Below are 21,401 nucleotides of genomic sequence, written 5' to 3' on the forward strand. Positions count from 1 at the left end.
TCGGCTCCAGACAGGATTTCATCATCAATTTTAGGCTTACTACCAAAATTGATTATATAATATAATCAGAGTTTGCTAGATTCACAGTAATTTCCCCATCAATCTGCGATAGTTTTCCAGCCTAGTTTCTTTTTAACTTATTTTACACGTTCAAATTAGATCATCATCTGGGGCCTTAATAAGGTTATTGTGAGTGAGCAGACAGCAATGCCAGAAATCATTAATAAGAAGTGTTTATACTATTATGTACTAAATAGATCAGATCAAGTTCACAAGAAAGGCCAATTATACCTTAAAGCCTTTGTAAAATACTTTAAGCCCACACTTACACATAAACTTTATTACTTTAATCGTAACTTGTGTCTGATTTTTTCTGGTCTAGACATTTACAGGGTTCAAACACATTAGATTAAGGTAAAGTCCCAACTATAATTGGATTCTATACGCCCTTCTCTTCTGCCCCTTTGGCGCAAACTATCAATTTTCCCCAAAAGTCTTGATTAGAACACTAAGAATCTCTGACCTTCTAGCTCAGTCAGCACATGTGGTTTGTTCTGTGACTTGGTTGAAGATACTTGTATGAGAGTAAATAGCTAATAATACCCCAAGAGTATAAGTGTATCCTTATATATTATAGTAAAGTTTGCCTAACTTAAATTTTAAGGAAAAGAGTTATTTCATATAATCAAGTTTTTAGTTAGGTGACAGCTTACTTTCTTTAAATATAAAACATTTTTACTTTATTTACAGGAAAGTTATTCTTTCTAATAAATTAAATTTCTTAAGCATAATTTAATATAGTTTGACTACTCAAGGTCAAAAATATTATTAACATATCACAGTGATGCCTTTGGAAGTTGCTGTATACTATATACTGCTGTATTTTTTTAAAAATATTTGAATCTATTTTACAAAACTTCTAGCATTTTCCCCTCCATTCTGGTCAGTTAAGTATTTATTACCCTGTGGACCCTCCCTCTAATTTCCAATATGCTATCATTAAAATGCTGAAGTTGGAAAACCATATAACCAAGATTATAAAATGGGGCCTAAAAATAATTGGATTCACAGTGAAGGTCAGAAATCTTCATCAGAAAAATATGGTTCATAGAATCTAGAGTTCAAAATGCTCTTAGAGATCATCTAATCCAGTGGTTTCCTTTAAAAATATTAGTGATTCTATGTTTGTAAAAACATGATACATACTTATAAAAATTTAAGCAATATAATAAAGAAAAAAGCAACAAATCACCACTCAGAATAAACCCAACAGATTCTCTGTTCAAGGAGACATGAAGCTAGTTTTTTTTTATATAAATAGCACTAAAATTTATTTCAGCGTAAAAGAAACTAAATAAAAGTATATCTGAGGTATGGTGATGACATTAAGTATCTAAATAAGCCTACATGTTAACAATAAATACTTTAATTTCCATTTAATTTATGAAGTCATAAGCATTCCATTTTATGAATATCCATACTCAAATAAAAGTGCTAACATTTACTGACCATCATTCATATTATATCTGTACACATGCATAGAGTTCAAAACATGAGGTTGTGGAAGAGACTGTTTGAAGAATAGGACCACAGTGTCTGTATTCTTGAAGGTATAGAGGTTCTGCAGAGAGGTGGAGGGTAAGGGGTGCACTGAGCAGATTTGACTCTTCATGTCTGCTAATCTAATCTGTTTTATTTCAGGTGAGGTTTATAGAACACTGCACCACACAAAAGGATGCTAAAGTTAAAAAGACAAGCAAGGGGGCCAGCAGTGTGGCGTAGCCAGTAAGGCCGCCACCTTCAGTGCCGGCATCCAATATGCGTACCGGTTCAAGATACGGCTGCTCCACTTCCCATCCAGCTCTCTGCTATGGCCTAGGATAGCAGTAGAAGATGGCCCAAGTCCTTGGGCCCCTGCACCCACGTGGGAGACCCCGAGGAAGTTCCTGGTTCCTGGCTTCGGATCAGCACAGCTCTGGCCTTTGAGGCCAACTGGGGAATGAACCAGCGGATGGAGGACCTCTCTCTCTCTCTGCCTCTCCTTCTCTCTCTCTGTGTAACTCTGACTTTCAAATAAATAAATAAATAAATAAATAAATCTCAAAAAAAAGAGAAGACAAGCAAGAGGGACTAGCATTTTGGTGCAGCATGTTGAGCTGCTGTTTCCCACATTGGAGTGCCAGTTCAAGTCCTCACTACTCTGCTTCTGATGCAGCTTTCTGCTAATGCAACTGGGAAGGCATCAGAGCATCAGATGATTGCCAAGTGCTTGGGCCCCTGCCATCCACGTGGGAGACCATGATGGAATTCCTGGCTCGTGGCTTTGGTTTGGTTCAGACCTGGCTGTTGCAGCCATTTGGGGAATGAACCAGTGGATGGAAGATCTTGTTCTCACTGTCTTTCAAATAAATAAATAAATAAATCTTAAAAAAAAAAAAAAAAACAGAAAAAGAAGACATGCAAGACCCAGGGGACATCAAAGCCAGGAAGATTCTGGCTCAGCTGAGGACATCAGATCTCATTGCCATCTTCAGGTTTTTTCAAGCCACCCCCACCTCCAGAGCTCCCCCCCCACCCCTGCAGTTTAACAAGGGCCAGAGATATTGACTTGCCCCAAAGGCACACAGCCAATCTGAGATCAAACTGAAGGTGTGAAATCAGGTTTGTGATCACACAATTTTCCACCACAATTTGAGCTTTAACCTCGGTTTGGTTTTGCTGATGTTTAGTTACTTCTGCTTAGTTTCTTATTCTAGCTTACCAGCTTATGAAATATTGACAGGTGAAACATTACTGTTAAAGACCATTAGGGAGGAAAAAAAGGAAGTTGGAGAAATCTGTTAACCTGAGGATTTGCTACTGCTCTGATATCTATCTTAGAATTATATGCAAATTAACATCTTTCTAAAACATCTGCAGGCATCCTACTGACCTATAATGATTTCTTCAATCTTCTCCTTGGCTCTCTGTTCTTCCTTCCTTTGTAAAAGTATGTCGATGTAGAACAGTTGGGCTTTTCCAAAATTTTCTGATGAATTAAATTGTTCACAGATAACCTCCAGGAAACGAAACCCAACAGAGTCTCTGTTCAATGAGACACAATTTTAAGCAGCATTAATAAAACTGTTTTTTAATCAATGAGGCTAAAATTTCAGCATGAGAAAAAGAAGCCATAGAAAAGTATAATAAAAGTATATCTGGGATGGGGCTGGCATGGTGGCTCACTTGGTTAGTCCTCCACCTGCAGCGCCGGCATCCCATATGGGCGTGGGTTCTAGTCCCGGCTGCTCCTCTTCCAGTCCAGCTCTCTGCTGTGGCCCAGGAAGGCAGTGGAGGATGGCCTAAGTGCTTGGGCCCTGCACCCACGTGGGAGACCAGGAGGAGGCACCTGGCTCCTGGCTTCAGATTGGCGCAGTGCCAGCCGTAGTGGCCATTTGGGGAGTGAACCAACAGAAGGAAGACCTTTCTGTCTCTCTCTCTCTCATTGTCTGTAACTCTACCTGTTGAATAAATTTTTTAAAAAAGTATATCTGGGGCCAGCACTGTGGTGCAGATTAATCCTCCACCTGTGGCCCCGGCATCTCATATGGGCGCTGGTTCTAGTCCTGGCTGCTCCTCCTTTTTTTTTTTTAAAAGATTTATTTCATTTATTTGAAAGACAGAGTTACAGAGAGAGGTAGAGACAGAGAGAGAGGTCTTCCATCTGCTGGATCACTCCCCAGATGGGCTATCCTCTGCTGCTTTCCCCAGGCCATTAGCAGGGAGCTGGATCAGAAGTGGAGTAGCCAGGACATGAACCAGCACCCATATGGGATGAAGGCATTACAAGCAATGGCTTTACCTGCTACGCCACAACACCAACCCCAACAACTTCTTCATTAAATGGGGTTTGTAAAACTGGATTTCAGAGTAGCCATTTGTACCAGTAGTTGGGACATTGGCACTGATTGGGATATTGGTTGGGACTACTGCATCCCATAACAGTGTGCCAGGGTTTGAGCACTGGCTTCACTTTAAAAAATTATTTATTTATTATTATTATTTTAAAATATTTATTTATTTATTTGAAAGTGAGAGAGAGAGAGAGAATCTTCAGACTGGTCCAGCCCTATCTGTCTCCTGTATTTGGGGACTGAACCAACAGATGGGAACGTATGCTCTTACTTTCAAATAAATAAAAGAAAGAAAACTGGATGTCCATATGCAAAAGAATGAAATTTACCCCTTACCCTACACCATATACATAGACCAAGTCAACAAGCATTAAAGACTTAAGCATAACACATGAAACGATAAAACTCCTAGAAGAAAAAAAAATAGGGAACAAGCTCCTTGACATTTGTCCTGGAAATGACTTTTTGTATAACACACCAAAGACAAAAATTAACAAATAGAATTGTATAAAGTAAAAATTCCTGCACAACAAAGAAAACAATAAAATGAAAAATGAATCAACACCTGGATTTGAGACTTCTGGCCTCCAGAGTTGTGAGAGTAACTTTCTATTGTTTTAAGTCACCCAGTTTGTGGTAATTTATTAGAATGGCCAGAAAACCAATACATACAATAATCAAAGTCATAATAATAATTCAACAAATGAGCTCAGTAGTAGAATGGAGAGGACAGAGGAAGAGTAGAAATTATACATTCTGAATAGAGACAAAATAGACTGAAAAACAAATGAATGGAGTCTCAGCAACCTGTGAGACAACAATAACAACAACAACAACAAAATGTAACATTTGTTATCAGAATCTTGGAAGAGGAAAAAAGGTGAGGCAGAGCAAATATGCAAAGAACTAACGTCTGAAAACTCCTAAATTATTCCATCAAATTATTAGAGAAAATTGTGGAAACCCTGCAAGACATTGGCACAGGCAAAGAGTTCTTGGAAAAGACTGCAGAGGCACAGGCAGTCAAAGCCAAAATTAATAAATGGGGTTATATCAAATTGAGAAATTTCTGTATGGCAAAAGAAACAGTCAGGAAAATAAAGAGGCAATGAGACAGAATGAGAAAAATTATTTGCAAACTATGCAACTGATAAAGGATTAATAACCAGAATATACAAAGAGATCAAGAAACTCCACAACAACAGAACAAACTCAGCTAAGAGATGGGCCAAGGACTTAAACAGACATTTTTCAAAAGAGGAAATTCAAATGTCCAACAGGCACATGAAAAAATGCTCAGGATCATTAGCTGCCAGGGAAATGCAAATCAAAATCACAATGATGTTTCACCTTACCCTAGTTAGAATGGCTTTCATATAGAAATCAACAAACAACAAATGCTGGGGAGGATGTGGGGGAAAAGGTACCCTAATCCACTTTTGGTGGGAATGTAAACTGGTAAAGCCACTATGGAAGACAGTATGGAGATACCTCAAAAATCTGAATATAGACCTACCATATGACCCAGCCATCCCACTCCTCAGAATTCACCCAAGGGAAATTAGATTGGCAAATAAAAGAGCTATCTGTACCATGTTTATTTCAGCTCAATTCACAATAGCTAAGACATGGAATCAACCTAAATGCCCATCAACTGAAGACTAGATAAAGAAATCATAGGATATGTATACTGTGGAATACTACACAGCGGTAAAAAAAATGAAATCTGGTCATTTTCAACAAAATGGATGAATCTGGAAAACATCATACTTAGTGAAATATGCCAGTCCTAAAGGGACAAATACCACATGTTCTCCCTGATCTGTGAGAACTAATAGAGCATCTAAAACGAAATCTGTAGAAGTGATATTGACACTTCGAGAAGGGATGACCTCAGCTGCCTTTGTTTTGACTGTCAAGGAACAGGTTCATTTTTTAAATTTCTACTTTTTTGTTCTTTATGCTTACTATTTGTTGAACTCTACTTAATGTAGAATTAGTCATATGTGTATGAAGTCAATTGAAAATAGATCTCCATAAAAAATTAGAGTGAGAATAAGAGAGGGAGGAGGTTTGTACAGTTTGTAACTGTAAAGCTGCATAGTTCTGCATACATTCCTATGGACTCACTTCTAAGGGTAAAGTTTAAAAACTTGTCATGGGACTCCAAATCCCATTAATCTTGACAAAAATGCCATCTTAATTATTAGAGTGATCATATTAAGTGTTAAAGTGAATATATAGATAGGATTAAGTGTTAAAGTGATCATATAATTAGGATCAAGTGCCTGGTAATAATAATAGGTAGAGTTAAAAAGAAGAGAATGTTTCTTTTTTTTTTTTTTTTGAAAAATGCCGAACTTTTACCTGTGTTGGTTTTAAAATGTAAGTGATGAGTAAAATGATAATTGCAGGACTGAGAGGAATATTTTTAATAGAAAACTTTTATTTAATAAATAAAAATTTCAAAAGGACAACTTTTGGATTATAGCAGTTCTTCCCCCCATAACCACCGTCCCACCCGCAAACCATCCCATTTCCTACTCCCTCTCCCATCCCATTCTTCATTAAGATTCATTTTTAATTATCTTTATATACAGAAGATCAACTCTATACTAAGTAAAGATTTCAACAGTTTGCACCCACACAGAAACACAAAGTATAGAGTACTGTTTGAAGACTATTTTTACTGTAATTCTCATAGTACAACACATGAAGGACAGAGGTCCTACATGGGGAGTGAGTGCACAGTGACTCCCGTTGTTGATTTAACAATTGACACTCATTTATGACATCAGTAATCACCTGAGGCTCTTGTCATGAGCTGCCAAGGCTATGGAAGCCTCTTAAGTTCACAAACTCTGACCTTATTTAGACAAGGCCATAATCAAATTGGAAGTTCTCTCCTCCCTTCAGAGAAAGGTACCTCCTTCTTTGATGGCCCCTTCTTTCCACCAGGATCTCACTCACAGAGAAGGAAGAGAATGTTTCAACATGAGAAGCAGTCAACATTGCAGACTCATAGAATGACAATAGCTTTAAGTAACACTTTGACTTCAGAATCAGCCTTTAAGGCTTCCTGGTCTGGCTGAAAAGCCTGTGAGAACATTTCAGGCATCAAAAGCCAAGACACTGGCAAAAAATGTTCTACATGAAGGATCTCTATGAGTGAGATCCTAGCGGAAAGAAGAGGCCATCAAAGAAGGATGTACTTTTCTCTGAAGGGAGGAGAGAACTTCCACTCTGCTTATGGCCTTGTCTAAACACTGATGGAATTTGTGGATTCCAAAGGCTTCCACAGCGTAGACAGCTCATGTCAAGAGCCTCGGGTGGTCACTGACGTCATACATAAGAGCGTTAATTGTTAAATTAACAACATGAGTCACTGTGCTCTTACTCCTCATGCAAGACCTCTGTCCTCAATGAGTTGTATTATGAGAGTTAACTGTAAAACTAGTTCTCAAACAGTTTTTTTTTTATGTGTGTGTGTGCCAATTGTTGAAATCTTTACTTAGTACAGAGTTGGTCTTCTGTGTACAAAGTTAGTTGAAAATGAATCTTAATGGAGAATGGAACGGCAAAGGGAGACGATGGAGGAGGAGGGGTGGGATTGTGTTTAAGAGGATTAATTATATTCCTAAAGTTGTACTTATGAAATTGGGATTCCTTAAAAATAACTTTAAAAAAAAAACAGAAAAAGAGAAAATCAACAAATCTAATTCCATCAAATTGTTTAACTATAAAAATTTTTTAGTAAAAAAATTTCTTAAAAATTTCCAGGAAGCTGAAATTGGATGCAGAACTGGGATAGTATTCTTTTTTTTTAAAGATGTATTTATTTATTTGAAAGACAGAGTTACAGAGAGGCAGGGGCAGAGAAGGAGAGAGAGAGAGGTCTTCCATCTGCTGGTTCACTCCCCAAATTGCCACAATAGCTGAAGCTGTGCTGATCTGAAGCCAGGAGCCTGGAGCTTCTTCCAGGTCTCCCACATGGGTGAAGGGGCCCAAGCACTTGGGCCATCTTTCACTGCTTTCCCAGGCCATAGCAGGGAGCTAGATCAGAAGTAGAGCAGTCAGAACTCAAACTGAGGGTCATATGGGATACCGGTACTGCCGGCTGCAGCTTTACCAACTATGCCACGGTGCCAGCCCCAGAACTCAGGATTCTAAGCCAGGCCCTCAATATGGGATGCAGGTATTCGAAGCTGCGTGTTTAACACTGCATGAAATATCTTATGCTAACTTTTAATTTAAAAATAATGATAGATTCACAGGAAGTTATAAAAAAGGGGTACAGAACTGTCGTATCACTACAAAGATATTCCTCATTCTACATCTCTATAGTCAAATGCATCTTTCTCCCCTTCACTATCGTCCCTAATCCCTGGCAATCACTCAATCTATTCTCTATCTGTACAATTTTGTTATTTCATGAATGTCACATAAATGGATGCATACAACATGTGACCTTCTGAAGCTGGTTTTTTTTCACTCAGCATCTCCATCAGATGTTAAGACCTCTGTAGGGTGAAAGACAATCTGGAGAGCATATTTGCAATACATGTAACATACAAGAGTTACCATTAAGTCTGAAGGGCTCCCCAAATAATAACAATAGCAAACTTTAAATAATGTTGTGTATCAGGCACAAATATAGCAGTATGCATATACTAATATATTTAGTCCTCACAGCAAGCTTATGAGGTAAGTACTTTAATATCTCCATCTTAGGGGCTGGCGCCATGGCGCACTAGGTTAATCTCCACGTGCGGCACCGGCATCCCATATGGGTTCTGGGTTCTAGTCCTGGTTGCTCCTCTTCCAGTCCGGCTCTCTGCTGTGGCCCAGGAAGGCAGTGGAGGATGGTCCAAGTGCTTGGGCCCCTGCACCTGCATGGGAGAACAGGAGGAAGCACCTGGCTCCCCATTTGGGGAGTGAACCAACGGAAGGAAGACCTTTCTCTCTATCTCTCTTTCTCACTGTCTATAACTCTACCTGTCAAATAAATAAATAAAAATCTAAAAAAAATCTCCATTTTAAAATGATTATAAGGCAAATTTAAAGTGTTACCTCAAAAATTAATAAATAAAAGATTAAACTGGAAAAAAAAAAAAAAAACGAGGAAGCTAGGGCAGGCATTTGGTGCAGTGCTTCAGAAGCTACTTGGGATGCCTGCATTCCAAAAGAGAGTGCCTAGATTTGATTTCCAGTTCGGCTTCCAATTCCAGCTACCTGCTAATGCCCACTCTGGGAGGAAGCAAGTGATGGCTCAAGTGAGTCCCTGTCACTCACATGGGAGACCTGGATTGAGTTCTAGGCTCCTGGATTTAGCCTAGCCAGATCCCAGCTATTACAGGCATCTGGGGAATGAACCAGCTAATGGAAATTTCTCTTTCTCTGTCTCTCTCTGCTTTTCAAATAAATTAAAAAACAATACATTTTAAAAATTAAAAACAAGGAAGCTGAAGCACAGAGAAGTTTGAAATTTGCCTGAAGTCCTGACAGCTAGTTAATGGTGGAACAAAGAATTCAAATCTAAGCAGCATACTCAAAACCACTACACAACACTGCCTATCAACAAATAAATACCAAAAATGCTGACATTTAATGGATTCTTACCATGAGCAATTCCTTCTACATGCTTCATATGCATGATCTCATGTAATCCTGTTAACCCTAGAAAATAGTTAGTATAATCTTTTATGTTACAGATGAGGAAAACAGATATACAGAGTGTGAGGCACAAACAGTCTCTAGTAAAAGAATTTGAAACCAGCCTTCTGTCTCTTTTACTATTCAAACATAATCTACCTATACACTATACTACATCATATACTACATACTATATACCACCAGCACCTCCAGGACACTGAATAATCTTGTGTCTGTTGCCACCTATTTACTTTCTTCTGCCTCCTTGCCCCTCTTCCCCATAACCAGTTAGATGTTTTTGATTCTTCCTTCATTATATCTTTCACTTTTATCACTTGTTCATTTCTTATTCTAGAATCTCTGAGAGCAATATTCCTTATTATAGTTTATTTGTATAGCTCATTGTTTCACAGTGGAAACAGAAAACAGAAAAGTCTTGAAGACAGCAAGTGATTGAAAATTAGTCACTAAGATGGCTGAAAAAATGCAAAAAACTACAAGACAGTCAACTAACTCAAAACAATATGAATTCTAATGCCAAATATGTAGGCAGAAATTGAAACAGCTCTGTCTTCATAAACTAGCCTCTCTTTGGTAATGGCAAAATACTTTGTGATTTTATTTGTTTCATAATTATGAGCCAGTCTACCCCCATTAAAGGTAGATGTCCTGAGGTCAAGTACTATACATTATTTAATCTCTGTATCTTCAATGCAAAATGCCCAGCAAAAAAGAAAAAAAGGAAAGACTGGTACATTGAAGGAACTCAAATCTGAAAGAATGACTTTTCACTGCTATCAATATAATTCAATTTCTTATTACTTCGTATTTGAGCTAATTGCAACAACTCTTAATTGACCTCCCTACCTTTAATCTTGCTCCTCTCAAAGTCTTCCATATTGCCTGTCACCATCCTATTTGAAAACCTTCAAATGGGTCCCTATTTGCCTATATCATAAAATCTTTTAATCTGACATTCAAAGATTTTCATAAATGACTTCCAATTTACTTCTCTAATTTTCTATTTTATTGCATCCTTAAGTAAAATTTACATTGTAGCCTCTCTGATCCATTAATCATCATATTCTGAACAGGCCATATTGTCCCCATAGTAATTTATGTATAGCCCTTGCTACAAATGTTCTACCTCCTCTTTTTCACTTCTCTAAATCCTATTCCCACCTTCAGAGTCCAGCTCAAGAATCCCCTTTAAAGTCGTCTCTCAGATGTCACCAACACACAATGATCTAGGTCTCTTTTGAATTTCTATAGCGATTTGTCAGCTATCCCCATTCTCCATGAGATGTTTAGAGCTATTATCTTTACACATGCTCTCTTTCCAACTAGACTTGCAAGTTCACTAAAAGTAGTGCCTATCTTCCTCATGGTGCCCTTTGCATAAAAGATCCTAATTACTTTATTAAATTACCATCCACAAACCTGCCTTGTTCTCACTCTGATCTTCCAGCCAGAAATTCATACCCCTTTTATGTAAATCTTATCCATTTTTAAATTTTTTTTTTAATTTGACAGGTAGAGTTACAGACCGTTGGTTCACTCCCCAAATGGCCGCTATGGCCGGCACTGTGCCGATCCGAAGCCAGGAGCCAGGTGCTTCCTCCTGGTCTCCCATGAGGGTGCAGGCACCCAAGCACTTGGGCCATCCTCCACTGCTTTCCCGGGCCACAGCAGAGAGCTGGACTGGAAGAGGAACAACCAGGACTAGAACCCGGAGCCCATATGGGATCCGGCGCTGCAGGCAGAGGATTAACCAAGTGAGCCACGGTGCCGGCCCCCAGTCTTATCCATTTTTAAGTCCTCACCTCCTCCATAAAGCTTTCTCTGCTGAATAGGCCCAAAGGGATCCTTAGTTCCCTCCTCCAAATTTGTATATGATTTACTGCCTATGCTACAAAATCCTTGTATACTGTATTTTATTGTCAGTTGGCTGATCGAGTAAATATATGCTTAATTTACTAAAGCAGACTTTAAACTCATTAAGGGGAATGTCTATTTTGTAGATTTCTTTTTATCTCCAACCAAAACCCCAGACAACATACTGTACACTAAGCATAATTTTTGAGAAAATGAACTTCAATGTACCAAATGTATTCAGGAAAATGGAACTCTGTCACTAAGAAGAACCAGTAACCAGTCTTTTTTTTATTATTAATTGCTTTAACTCCTCTTACCATTTTAAAGATTGTCAAACCAACCCTTGGGTTGGGGGTGGGAGTGGGAGAGTGGAACACAAATGATTTCTCTCAACAAAATATATTGAAGATTCACAAACTGGTTATATATTCTGTACCATCTTCATTTTCTACAAGCTAGAGCTATGATTCCTAACAATAAATTCATTGAACATTTTCATTACAACAAAAAATTGTATGCCCTATAAAGTGCATTATATGGATATTCAACCTTAAACGGGAGAGGAGATGAAAGATTTAGGGTGAGAACGCTTATTAACAGCTTAGATAGCGGCTTGTTACATGTTAACACATGATTAACCAGAAATCCAGGAGCCAGTTAATGTTTGCTTTTATCTCCTAGTGGTCAATAACAACTTTTTAGAACTATCTCAGGAAGAAATTACTATTGAGAACATCAGTCTTCAATATTGTACCTATCTCCTTTTCTACACAATCAGGATATTATCTCACTCATTTTGCCATTTTTATAATCCACTCCACTTATTTATTATTGTATTATCAGGAGAATATATTACATTTAAACGTGATTTTAAAATTTTGCTGTAGTTCTAAATATAGTTTACTACTACATTTTAGGGTCAACATTTTTGGAAGTAAGTTATTTCTATTTTTCTAGTGTAAGTCCATGGAGAATCATATCACATTTTCTATTGATCATATCCCAATTTCTATTAATCATATCACATTTTCTCTGAACAGAACTTATCAAGAACTTACTTAATGTGTAGGATCAGAGAGGCTCTAAAATATTTTATTATAATAATATTCAACAATGTATTCAAAAACTATTTTTAAAAATGTTTATTTATTTATTTTAAAGGCAGAGTTACAGAAAGGCAGAGGTAGAGAGAAAGGTCTTCCACTCCCCAGACGGCCACAACCATCCGAAGCCAGGAGTCAGGAGCTTCCTCCAGGTCTCCCATGCAGGTGTAGGGGCCCAACGACATGGCCATCTTCTACTGCTTCCCCAGGCTATAGCAGAGAGCTGGATCAAAAGTAGAGCAGCCAAAAGACTCGAACCGGTGTCCATATGGGATGCTGGCACTGCAGGCAGCGGCTTTACCCATTAAGCCACAGCGCGGGGCCCCTCAAAAACTATTATATTAACAAAACAATACCAGGCCTTATGCAACAGAAATGTTGGAAACAAAGTACTTAAGCTGCAAAGTTTTCTGCTCTTTATTTTTACTTGATGAACTTGCACAACTTGCTACCCCTGTACTTCCAAAACTTTAATTTTAACTTCACAAGCCTGATGCTACTCTCTGTTCTTGACTTTGGCATGGCAATGTCAATCTGATCTCTTTGATTCTTGTTAGGTATTTTCATTTGGAGTATTGGCTTTCCAAAATAACTATGTCTAAGTTTCTCTTTTTAAAAAAGATTTATTTGAAAGAGAGATTTATAAAGAGAGAAAGAGCAAGAGCGAGAATGAGAGAGAAAGAGAGAGAGAGATATCTTCCATCTGCTGGTTCACTCTCCAAATGGTTGCAATGGCCAGAGCTGCACCAGGGAGAAGACAGGAGCCTGGAGCTCCACCCAGGACTCCCAAGTGGGCAGCAGGGGCTCAAGCACTTGGGCCATCTTCTGCTGCTTCCTCAAGTCCAGATCAGAAGTGGATCAGAAGTGGAGCAGCTGGACTTGAACTGGCAGTCATATGGGATGCTGGCATCACAGGTGGCAGCTTAACCCGCTGCACCACTACACCAGCCCCTATCTCTAGGTTTCTAATTCTGTTTTAGTAGTCTCATTCCAATTTAAAAATACTTTGATTATCTGATTTGGTAGTATCATTACTGGAATGAACAGTAATTTCCTAATCTACCTCATCAGTGTCAAAGAAAGGGCCTAAGTCCTTTCAACGCAACAACATAAAGTTATCTATGCAAGATTACAAGGAAAAATTATGCACCAGAGTTGAAGGAAAGAAAAAAAAACTAAAACCAGGTTATTTGTTAGGATAATATTAACATTTTCATTAATGGTATGTCTATAGAATTAAAAATAGATACAAAATTTCATAAGAAGGTATTAAAGCCCAAGGTGAGGAAGAAATAATAGTAACTTAATTGCTGTAAAAGAGTTCAGGACTCTGAATCAAATAAACTTGCCTTATTAAGATGTTAAGAAAATTTGTGAGACTAAAACTTATGGAGCCCTTTTAGATTTCCAAACCTTGCTACTGCAAGTGTGGGTCACAGACCAACAGCATTGGCATCATCCAGGAGTTTGTTAGAAATGTAGATCAGGAGCCCAGTGCTGTGATGTAGTCAGGAGGGCTGTTGCACTCCGGCTACATGGGTGCCCACATGGGCGGCCAGTTTGAGTCCTGGCTGCTCCACTCCCTACCTAGCTCCCAGGTTGTGTGCCTGAGAAGGCCATGGAAGATGGCCAAAGTACTTGGGCCCCTGCACCCGTTCCTGGCTCCTGCTTCAGCCTGGCCCAGCCCTGGCCATTGCAGCCATTTGGGGAGAGAACCAGTGGATGGAAGACCTACCTCTCTCTCTCTCTCTCTGTCTCTGTCTCTCTCTCTCTCTCTCTCCCCCTCTGTAACTCTGCCTTTCAAATAAATAAATAAATCTTTAAAAAATGTGCAGATCAGGCCCATGCCAGACCTACTGTATCAGAATCTGCATCTTCACAAAATCTTCAGCTGATATCAAGTTTAATGCTGATACAAAGTACTAATATATACTGATATAATTAATATGAATATAAAGCACTGAGAAGCACTAATATAAATCAGCAAGGCTTCACTGACAAAACAGCATGGCAAATTAACAGAAAGCTAGGTCTGGACTGCATAAGCTTAATCTATTGCAGAAATATATTTACTTTCTAACAATTAATGTTCTGCACACTTTTGTTACTAAAAGAAACTGCTCTGTATAAAAGATACTTAAGCTTTTGCTACAGAATTATTAAAAGTTTTGTCCATTATATAATGTGACTTTCTATACTGTATACAAAGGCCAACTATATAACATGAATGAGTGAAGGAGACTAAGAAAAACCGACTGCCAAATACATAATCAAAATTTACTATTAACTGAATGATGGTATAAGCATATTAACAATCAGGCAAGAAAACAGAACATACTTTGAATTTGAAATCTAAGAATATGAATACTTAATTTATCATATTTTCCTTTTGAAATTGATTATTCCGTTGATTTGGGAATAGAAATCTGAAACTCATTTTTTTAAGGATTTGTTTATTTATTTGAGAGGCAGAGTTACAGACAGAGAAAGGGAGAGACAATGAGAGAGGTCTTCCATCTGCTGGTTCACTCCTCGAATGGCCACAATGGCTGGGGCTGGGCTGATCAGAAGCCAGGAGCTTCTTCTGGGTCTCCCATGTGGGTGCAGGGGCCCAAGCACTTGGGCCATCTTCCACTGCTTTCCCAGGCTATTAGCAAGGAGCTGGATTGGAAATGGAGCAGCTGGGACTCGAATGACATCCATATGGGATGCTGGCACCTCAGGTGGAGGCTTAACCTACTATGCTACAGTGCCAGCCCCAAAACTTGTTTCCTCAATGCCCATATGCCTATGTCCACATGGGCTGATATGGAGAAGAGGATACCTAAATGGAAATTTGGGCACTAGTCTTCAAGAGGAAGATGGAATGAATGAATGGACAATGGTCAAAACCATCAAATGTCCACTACATCTGAAATTCCAGAGTTGTCTAATTAGGATTCAGTACCACACCACACTGCAGTTTAAGTTCTTCAATTTGTAGCTCTTTATTCACATAAGTAATCTTGAGAAAGGCAAGATGAGCAATGTTTTTCATTATCATAATGTTGGAAACCATAAAACTTTTTTAAATAATTCAATCTTTAACCCTAGAATTGTTAAGCATGTAGTTTAGGTAATCACTCCCATCTCTGGAAACCACTTTCAGTACAGAAAAAAAAAGAGCCAGATTATTCCTTGCTAAATTAGTTTTCCACAAAAATGACTTCACTAAGAACATATGAATTAAATTTTGCATTTGTATAATTATGTTGGAGCACTTTCACAGAGAGAGATTCAAAGTGTTTACATGGGTTGTCATATTCACCAGAAAGGTCAAGTTGATGAGCTGAGGCAGTGATTTTCCTTTGGATGATATGAACAAGCTGAATTATTTCAACTGTTCAGAAAACATCTCTTCAGCACCTACCTGTCATAAATGCTATGCTACACTGCTCAGATCACCCCTTCAGTACTGAAGTATTTATTTCCCATTTGCTCTTCAGCTCTAGGCTGAAGATAGCTACCACACACAAGATTAGGCTCCCTTCTCAGCACGGCCAGCATCCAATGAGTAGTCAACACTAGACTGTAAGATCTGACCCTCCCACTCCAACTGAGGACAATTTTTGTGGATCAGAGTTACCCATTTGTAAGGCCGAGGTCTTGCAATTATACCTCAGCCTAACTTCTCCCTTTATTCACTCCTTCCTCCTTTACTTCTCTTCACAGGTGCTGAGCATCAAAACACCCCTTAATAAACTAACTATACATCAATCTCAATCTCAAAATCTGCTTCCAGGGCTACTCAAGCTGTGACAACACTACGTGCTAGGCACTACACAGCTAATCCCTAATCCTCCTGACCTCCAATCCAAGCAGTGGAGTCAACAGCTGTATCGTGTATCCCATTTGGCAAACCAAGCAATAATCTCTGTGAAGCCATAGAAGACTATCTAATATACATGCATGATATACTATATCTACACGTTCCTTGGTGAATTAAACAATATGTGGAGTTTTTAAAAAGTCCATGGAAAATATGTACTATGAAAAAAACACGGAAGGATTTCAACAAAGCTTTATTTTTATTTTTATTTCTATTTTCCATGAAATTTTTGAAATACTCTCTTTTTTTAAAAAAAAAAAAGGTTTGTTTATTTTATTTGAAAGTCAGAGACACACGGGGTTGGGGAGGAGAGATATATCTGCTGGTTTACTCCCCAGATGGCTGCAGCAGTCGAGACTTGGCCAGGCCAAAGCTAGGAGCCAGGAATTTCTTCCGTGTCTGCCACATAGGTGTCAGAGTCCCAAGTACTTGGGCCATCTTCTGCTTCTTTGCCCAGGCCATTTATTAGGGAGCTGGATGGAAAGTGGAGCAGCCAGGAATTGAACCAGTGCCCATATGTGATGCTGGCATCACAAGCAGTGGCTTTACCCCCTATGACATAATGCCAGTCCCTAAGTATCCTCTTATACTTGAGTTTTACATCCTTGAAAAACATTGCCACCATCCTTTAGGCCAGAACCACCAACAATTTACCAAAATGACTAACCCAAAGGGAAAAAGAGAGACACCAACATATGTTCTGTAGGCCTTTCAAAAAACAAAATGGTTCCTTTAGTCACATGCATACAAATATACAAAAAGGTGACATTGCAGACATCAAGGGAATGCATATTGTACAAAAAGGAATGTCCTGTGTTACCATGGCAAAGCTGCAAGAGTCGACCCCAGTGTGCTGTTGGCACTGCTGTAAACAAACATGTTAAGGGCAAGAATCTTGCCAAGAGAATTAATGTGCATATTGAACATATTAAGCACTCTAAGAGCTGAGTTGCTTCCTGAAATATGTGAAGAAAAAGATCAGAAAAAAAGAAGGAATCTTGGGGCCGGCATTGTGGCTCAGCAGGTTAAGCCACTGCTTGGAATACCAGCTCTCCATATCCAAGTGCCAGTCCAAGTCCCAAGTATTTGGGCCTCCTGCCATCCAAGTGGGAGATGAGTATGGAGTTCCTGCCTCCTGGCTTTGGCCTCGCCAAACCTGGCTATTGGGGCATGAATAAGCAGGTGGAAGTGTTTTTTCTTTCTGGCTCTCACTCTGTCTTTCACATAAATAAATAAATCTTTAAAATAAAAAAAGAAAGAAGACGAAAAAAAAGATACCTGGGTTCAACTGAAGCACAGTTGTGCTCCACGCAGAGAAGTTCACTTTGTGAGAGTCAATGGAAAAGAGCTTGAGTTGCTGGACCTATTCCCATGAATTCACAGCATAGGTATCAAACATTTAAAACCCTCTGGACTCTCAAAAAAAAAAAAAACCCACTGCTACCATGGAGTTAAGATCAAATCATAGCTTTTGATAACAATAACCTCTGCAGAAATATTGTTCATAGCCATACTTAAAAGTTATTTTGACCAATCTATATTAAACCTAAATTACAGGCAATATGTTCAAAGGTTCTATCACAGGGACTGGCATTATAGCACAGCAGTTAAAGCCACTGCTTGTAACGCTGGAATCACATATCAGAGAGCAGGTTCCAGTCCCAGCTGCTCCACTTCTGATACAGCTTCTTAAAATGTGCTTGGGAAAGCAGCAGAAGATGCCCCAAGTACTTAAGCTCCTGCCACCCACATGGGAGACCTGGATGGAGTTCCAGGTTCTTGGCTTTGGCCTGACCCAGCCCTAGCTGCTGCAGCCATCTGGGGAGTAAACCAGCAGATGGAAGATTTCTCTCTCTCTCTCTCTCTCTCTCTCTCTCTCTCTCTCTCTCCCCTCTCTGTAACTCTGCCTTTCGAATAAATAAATATATCTTTTTTAAAAAAGGTTCTATCATATCACTGAATCACTGACACCACCAATAAATATGCCTTACTGGGAAGTACCCTTTATGTTTGGACAACAGAAAATACCACAAATAAATTATCCTCTTCAAGCAACCTGCACAGTAAATTCTTACCCATATCTTTAACATACCAAACAATAGCATTTCTGGTTAGATCTGCATTTGAAACTTAGGAGTACACTGTGTGCCTCACTCAGTAGATAGTCTTTTGTAAATGTGTCACCTGTAAAAGCTAATTCCTGGGCAACCTTTTCCCTTAATATATAACCACAGAACTTTATTTTACAACAAGACTATTTGTGTTTTTCACTTTCCAAAATAAATGCAGTGGAAGTTTTGGTTCTTTATTTGAATTCATTTTTTCAATAGGCAGTTTTTCTGTGTACTGGCTATAATTTCTACTGTATTTTTTCCATAATGGGTTTTTAAGTTGCATTCATTTGACACAAACATTGCTTGTTTGCATATTAAACACACATGATAGGATTTTGGATATTTCACCATAATGACATGTGAAATATTTGAGGAAACAGATAAATTTTCCCTGATTAGACGTTACACAACATACCTATTGAAACATCATATAGTACCCAATACAATTTTTTTAAAGATTTATTTATTTAGTTGAAAGAGTAACAGAGAGGCAGAGGCAGAGGCAGAGGCAGAGGGAGAGGGAGAGGGAGAGGGAGAGGGAGAGGGAGAGGGAGAGGGAGGGAGGGAGAGAGAGAGAGAGAGAGAGAGAGAGCTTCTATCCACTGGTTCATAGCCATAATGGCCAGAGCTGGACTGATCTGAAGCCAGGAGCCAGGAGCTCCTTTTGGGTCTCCCACATGGGTGCAGGGGCCCAAGGACGTGGACCATCTTCTGCTGCCATCCCCAGGCACATTCAGCAGAGAGCTGGATCAGAAATGGGGCAGCTGGGACTCGAACTGGCGCCCATATGGGATGCTGGCGCTGCAGGTAGCAGCTTTACCCAGTATACCAGTGTCGGCCACATTCACACTTCTACTTTGACTAGAGATATAGGTGGGGTACCATAAATATTTTATTTTTCTGCTATATCTGTTACAAGAGTAATAACAGCACACAGAAAGATGATATCAGGATATGGGAAAATATAAGGAAGTATCTAAAGGTGTTAATTGCTACTTAACTCCAACTGATCACTACTTAGTGTTTCCATATCTTTCCATTTTTTAAGATAAGCCAGAAAACCAGATTTTTAGGTTAAGTTTAATTCTTAATTACAGTAACTATATTAGCCATTGTGTTTGGCATGGTTGCTTCACCCTTTACAGGGTTCTAACTTCCTATTTAAATTTTAAAAGCTTTATTATATTTAAATACATATAGGAAAGTTTAAATATATGTAGGAAGGTTCAATTTCTTTGTGGAAGGAGGTAGGGTATAAACAACCAAAACTTTAAAAAATAAAAATTGGGGCCGGCACAGGGTATAGTGGGTTAAGCTGTCATCTACAATGCCGGCATCCCATATGGGTGCCAGTTCAAGTCCTACCTGCACTGCTTCCAATCCAGATCCCTCCCTGATAATGCACCTGGGAAAGCAGTGGAAGATGGCTCAAGTGCTTGGGCCCCTGCACCAGTGTGCAGACCCAAACGGAGTTCCAAGCTCCTGGCTTTGGCCTGGCCCAGCCCTGGCCATTGCAGCTATTCGGGGAGTGAACCAGCAGATGGAAGATCTCGCTCTTTCTCTCTGTTTCTGTAATTCTTCCTTTCAAATAAATAAATAAATCTTCAAAATAATTAAAATTGAATTCAATGAATTTTTGGTGCATATGATGAAGGACATCAGGCTATATAATTAGGTAGACTTATAACAGGTCCAATGATTACACCTAAAATCATCATTTAATTTAATTTTTCATTCAAATTTAAAAAGCTACATGTGGCTAGCAGCTACTATATTGGATAGCACAGGTTTAGAACCTTTAGAATCCAAAAGGTATATACTATTGTTGAGATTACATCTGCAGTATTGCGTTCAGTTGTGATTGCCATGTTAAGACTGGGGGTGACAGTAACACCCAGAAAGTGACCATATCATGAACAGTGTCAGAATGAACTGGAGAAGACCTGTCAAGTTAAAGATTTAGATGCTACCCTACGGCAGAATGGGGAGCCTTAGAAATTACTGGGAAACATATCAATTGTTTATGAGGAAGAATCATCTGTTCCCACTTTATAAAAACATAATGCACTCCCCTCTTCCTCAGGTATACCAGAAAAGACTGAATCACTTCTCAATGAAGAAACAATGGAGAATTCATCTGTCAGGTAGGGGATTGGTCAAGTCTGTGACCAAATCTAACCACACATCTGTTTTTACAAATAAAATTGTACTGGAACACAGCCACATTCATTCATTTATATTTACCTATGAATACTTTCACAGTATAATAGGGTCAAGAAGTATGACAGAGACTTTATGGTTTGAAAAGCCTAAATTATTTACTACTTGAACTCTTAGAGAAAATGTTCGTTGACCTCTGGTCTAGAATAATGGTTCTCAGAATCATTTGTAGAACTCATAAAGGATATAGAAATCTGGGCTTGCTGAAGTAAGCTAGGGTCTGACCTCTATATTTTTATCTGGTTTACCCAGTGATTATTTTTATAATAGCTTTATTGAGGTATAATTCACATATCATATGCTTTGTTCTTTAAAGTATACAATTCAGTGGTTTTTAGAATATTCTCGAGTTGTGCAACCAGCACTCAATTTTAGAACATTTTCATCATTTCTCAAAAAACTCCATGCCCATTAGCATTTACTTTCCATCCCCCCCCCCAACTTTTGCAGACCTAGTCAACCACTAACCTATTTTTGTCTATAAATGTGCCTATTCTGGACAAACCATATAAGGGCAATCTTGCAATATGTGATTATTTTGTGACTGGCTTCTTTCACCTGATATGTTTTCAATGCTTATCCATGTTGTAAAATGTATCAGTACTCTGTTTCTTTATTGAAAAGTAATATTTCATGATTTTGGATATACCACATTTTGTTTATCCATTTATCAGTT

General features: G+C 38.7%; 1 protein-coding gene across 1 annotated transcript in view; it reads right to left on the reverse strand.

Moving 5' to 3' along the window:
• TEX11 (testis expressed 11) overlaps positions 1-21,401 on the reverse strand; it is a 295,156-nt gene that overhangs the window by 129,759 nt on the left and 143,996 nt on the right. Inside the window, exon 13 of the mRNA XM_017349668.4 lies at positions 2,933-3,084. Coding sequence (XP_017205157.3) covers positions 2,933-3,084 — 152 coding nt within the window. The remainder of the gene's footprint in view (positions 1-2,932; positions 3,085-21,401) is intronic.

This window comes from Oryctolagus cuniculus, chromosome X (assembly GCF_051225735.1).
Source record: "Oryctolagus cuniculus isolate XC-2025 breed Fujian yellow rabbit chromosome X, ASM5122573v1, whole genome shotgun sequence".
Classification (NCBI taxonomy): Eukaryota; Metazoa; Chordata; class Mammalia; order Lagomorpha; family Leporidae; genus Oryctolagus; species Oryctolagus cuniculus.